Raw genomic sequence first — 2,778 nt, 5'->3', positions numbered from 1 at the left:
AAGCATACCAGTTCCCTGTGTCACGCTCAATTAGCATCCCATGGTGCTAATCCCATTAGAATTGTTGAATTCGTTAATGGGGGAACTAATGGGCATGCTATCAGGGGACATTAATTGGGCATGACACCACTTTTAGTTATAATTATCAAACTACCCCGACAAAATGTGTTTACGAATGCAAAACGCGCAATATTCAGCAATGGCACTTATTGGTGGGGAGAGTTTCTCGGTGGTCTCCTGGACACTAATGTGAAATCATCTTTCATGAATGCTTTCATCATCAGAGCAATAGTCTCAACCCTGCATGCTAGTGCTGCAGTGTGCATAATTAGCATGCTATTGCTATTCCCACCCAATGTCTGCGGGCAACAAGTTAATTGGTCTCAAACACTCTTTTAGCTGAAGTTTTTTGAACAGAAGAACTTGATAGTTCATCCATCAAAATGCACAAATTTCTGTCTAAAGCAGGTAGATATAAAAATTCTGGCCCATACGATAAGTTGTTCATTATTTTTTATGTTATTACTAGGGATGGGTACATCAATAATGCAGTATTGATATATTGATACTCACAAGCTACTTATAGCAGTAAAAAAGTATAAGTTTCCACAAAAAACAACTTATTTGGTATCAATGCCTTTAAAAAATATCAATATTAAAATTACAATAAAATGTGGGTTTCTGCATCACTTTAAAATGTTTTCAGTATTTTGTTTAATGATTGTGCCCAAACACCATTGACATATTTAGCCGAGCTGTGTCAAGTGACTGTGAGAAGCTTGACATGAAGAAAATGGCATAAAATAAACATACTCATTTTATTATTACTTAATCACAATAGGGGATTTTTGTTTTTACACCTATTGGTACAAACATTTTTTATTTTATTGTGTTCATTTTTGCTTTGTAATAAATTTGTTAATAATGGCCAGTATTTATCATGTAGATGTGATGATCTTTTTTCTTTCTTTCTTTCTTTTTTTTAAATACCCATTTAAGAAATTACTAGAATTTGTTTCAGTATTGTTAAAATTGTAACAGAAAGAATCAGTATCATATTGAAGTTTGGTACAGTCAATCCCTAATTAATACCAAAAAATAAATGTCAATATTAAATTTAAATTAAACATTAAAAACTAAAATCAGTCATTGTAAATGCTACAACGTATCACAACACTACAATGTACTGTGCAGTATGAAAAAAGACTACATTTATCAGTGATAATACATTTTTAGAGTCTTTAAACATTGACTGAAAATGTAATCTAAATATAAAACGTGAACATGAGCATGCACTATTAAATATTCAATATCGACTGATATCGTTAAATGAAATCGCTAATGTCAGCCGATAAATAATACGGTACTGATATATAATACATGCCTGATGTAGAGGTTGGGATCTATTACATTTGAAGGTTTGAAGCCTTTTTGTAGCATAAACAAACACAAAGCGATTCATGACCATGATGTACCTGAGGGTCAAAGAGGAAGTATGGACGGCCGTTGCGTATTTGCAGAGCGACATACTCTTCCTGTTCCCCAGGGGAAACCGCAAACAGCAATAGTCCCTCCTCGACGTGTGTCCGGAAACTCAGCTGCAGGCCTAGAGAGACAGTCAATGCATGTTGCATATTAATCGACTGTTTTAATCGACAAAATACTGTACAGAAAACATTATAAAGCATGTCAAAATGCATGAACACAGCAAAAATTACATGTATAAGAATGTAAGAGCAAATGGTGAAGTGTGGAAGTGTGGAAGTGTATGAGTGTGTAATGCCTGTGAGAACAAAACATTGAGTGGTGCCTGGTCCCACAGTGCCTGAGCAGATCTACCCTCTAAAGACTTTATCCTAACCAAAAAAAATAAAAATCCCCTAGAACTGTTCTTAGTAAAACCTTCCGCCATCTTACCTAAAATCAGACATACAAAAACACCTTTGAAGTGATATCCCTCTTCAATATAAGTTCATTAATATGTTGAGGACTGTGACTACAAACCCACTCAAATACAGACTGCTTAGATTAAAAAGATTCCACTTAATCTATCTTTAAATCTCCAGTGGATTGAAGAGGTTGTAAGTCTGGTTGACCTCATGTAGAGCAGCAAGATGTTTCTTCAGGCTTCAGATATATAAAACTGATACAGGGATTATACCATCTGAATACCAACCCTACAGGACTGACTCTATATGCTGGATAGTGTGAGAAACTATATATATATGTACGTGTGTGTATATATATATATATATATATATATATATACGTAAGTGTGTATATATATATATATATATGTATACACGTACGTGTGTGTGTGTATATATATATACGTACGTGTGTGTGTGTACATACATATACATATATATACGTACGTGTGTGTGTATACATACACATATATATATATACACACACGTACGTGTGTGTTTATACATACATATATATATATATATATATATATATATATATATATATATATGTATGTATAAACACACACGTACGTGTGTGTATATATATATATGTGTATGTATACACACACACGTACGTATATATATGTATATGTATGTACACACACACACGTACGTATATATATATACACACACACTGGACGAAATCCTCCAGCGGCTCACCGAGGTTAGCATCCGCCAGCAACAAATAGTTGAGCACCTCGCCACCCGTCAAGGAGAGACGGAACAGGAACTCGCAGCACTGCGTGCCGCCGCCGCTCAACTCGTTCCGCTGCCGGACCCCCGAGGGCAAGCCGCGAAGCTGCTACAC

General features: G+C 35.2%; 1 protein-coding gene across 1 annotated transcript in view; it reads right to left on the bottom strand.

Moving 5' to 3' along the window:
- Positions 1-2,772, bottom strand: part of LOC107694925 (usherin-like) — a gene marked incomplete at its 5' end in the record, with an annotated part of 173,335 nt that extends 170,563 nt beyond the window's left edge. Inside the window, 2 exons of the mRNA XM_016494643.1 lie at positions 1,476-1,606; positions 2,631-2,772. Of these exons, the coding sequence (XP_016350129.1) occupies positions 1,476-1,606; positions 2,631-2,772 (273 nt within the window). The remainder of the gene's footprint in view (positions 1-1,475; positions 1,607-2,630) is intronic.
- Positions 2,773-2,778: the final 6 nt, after the last annotated feature.

Source organism: Sinocyclocheilus anshuiensis, unplaced genomic scaffold (assembly GCF_001515605.1).
Source record: "Sinocyclocheilus anshuiensis isolate Anshui unplaced genomic scaffold, SAMN03320099.WGS_v1.1 scaffold942, whole genome shotgun sequence".
Classification (NCBI taxonomy): domain Eukaryota; kingdom Metazoa; phylum Chordata; class Actinopteri; order Cypriniformes; family Cyprinidae; genus Sinocyclocheilus; species Sinocyclocheilus anshuiensis.
This window is presented reverse-complemented; position numbering and strand designations above follow the sequence as displayed.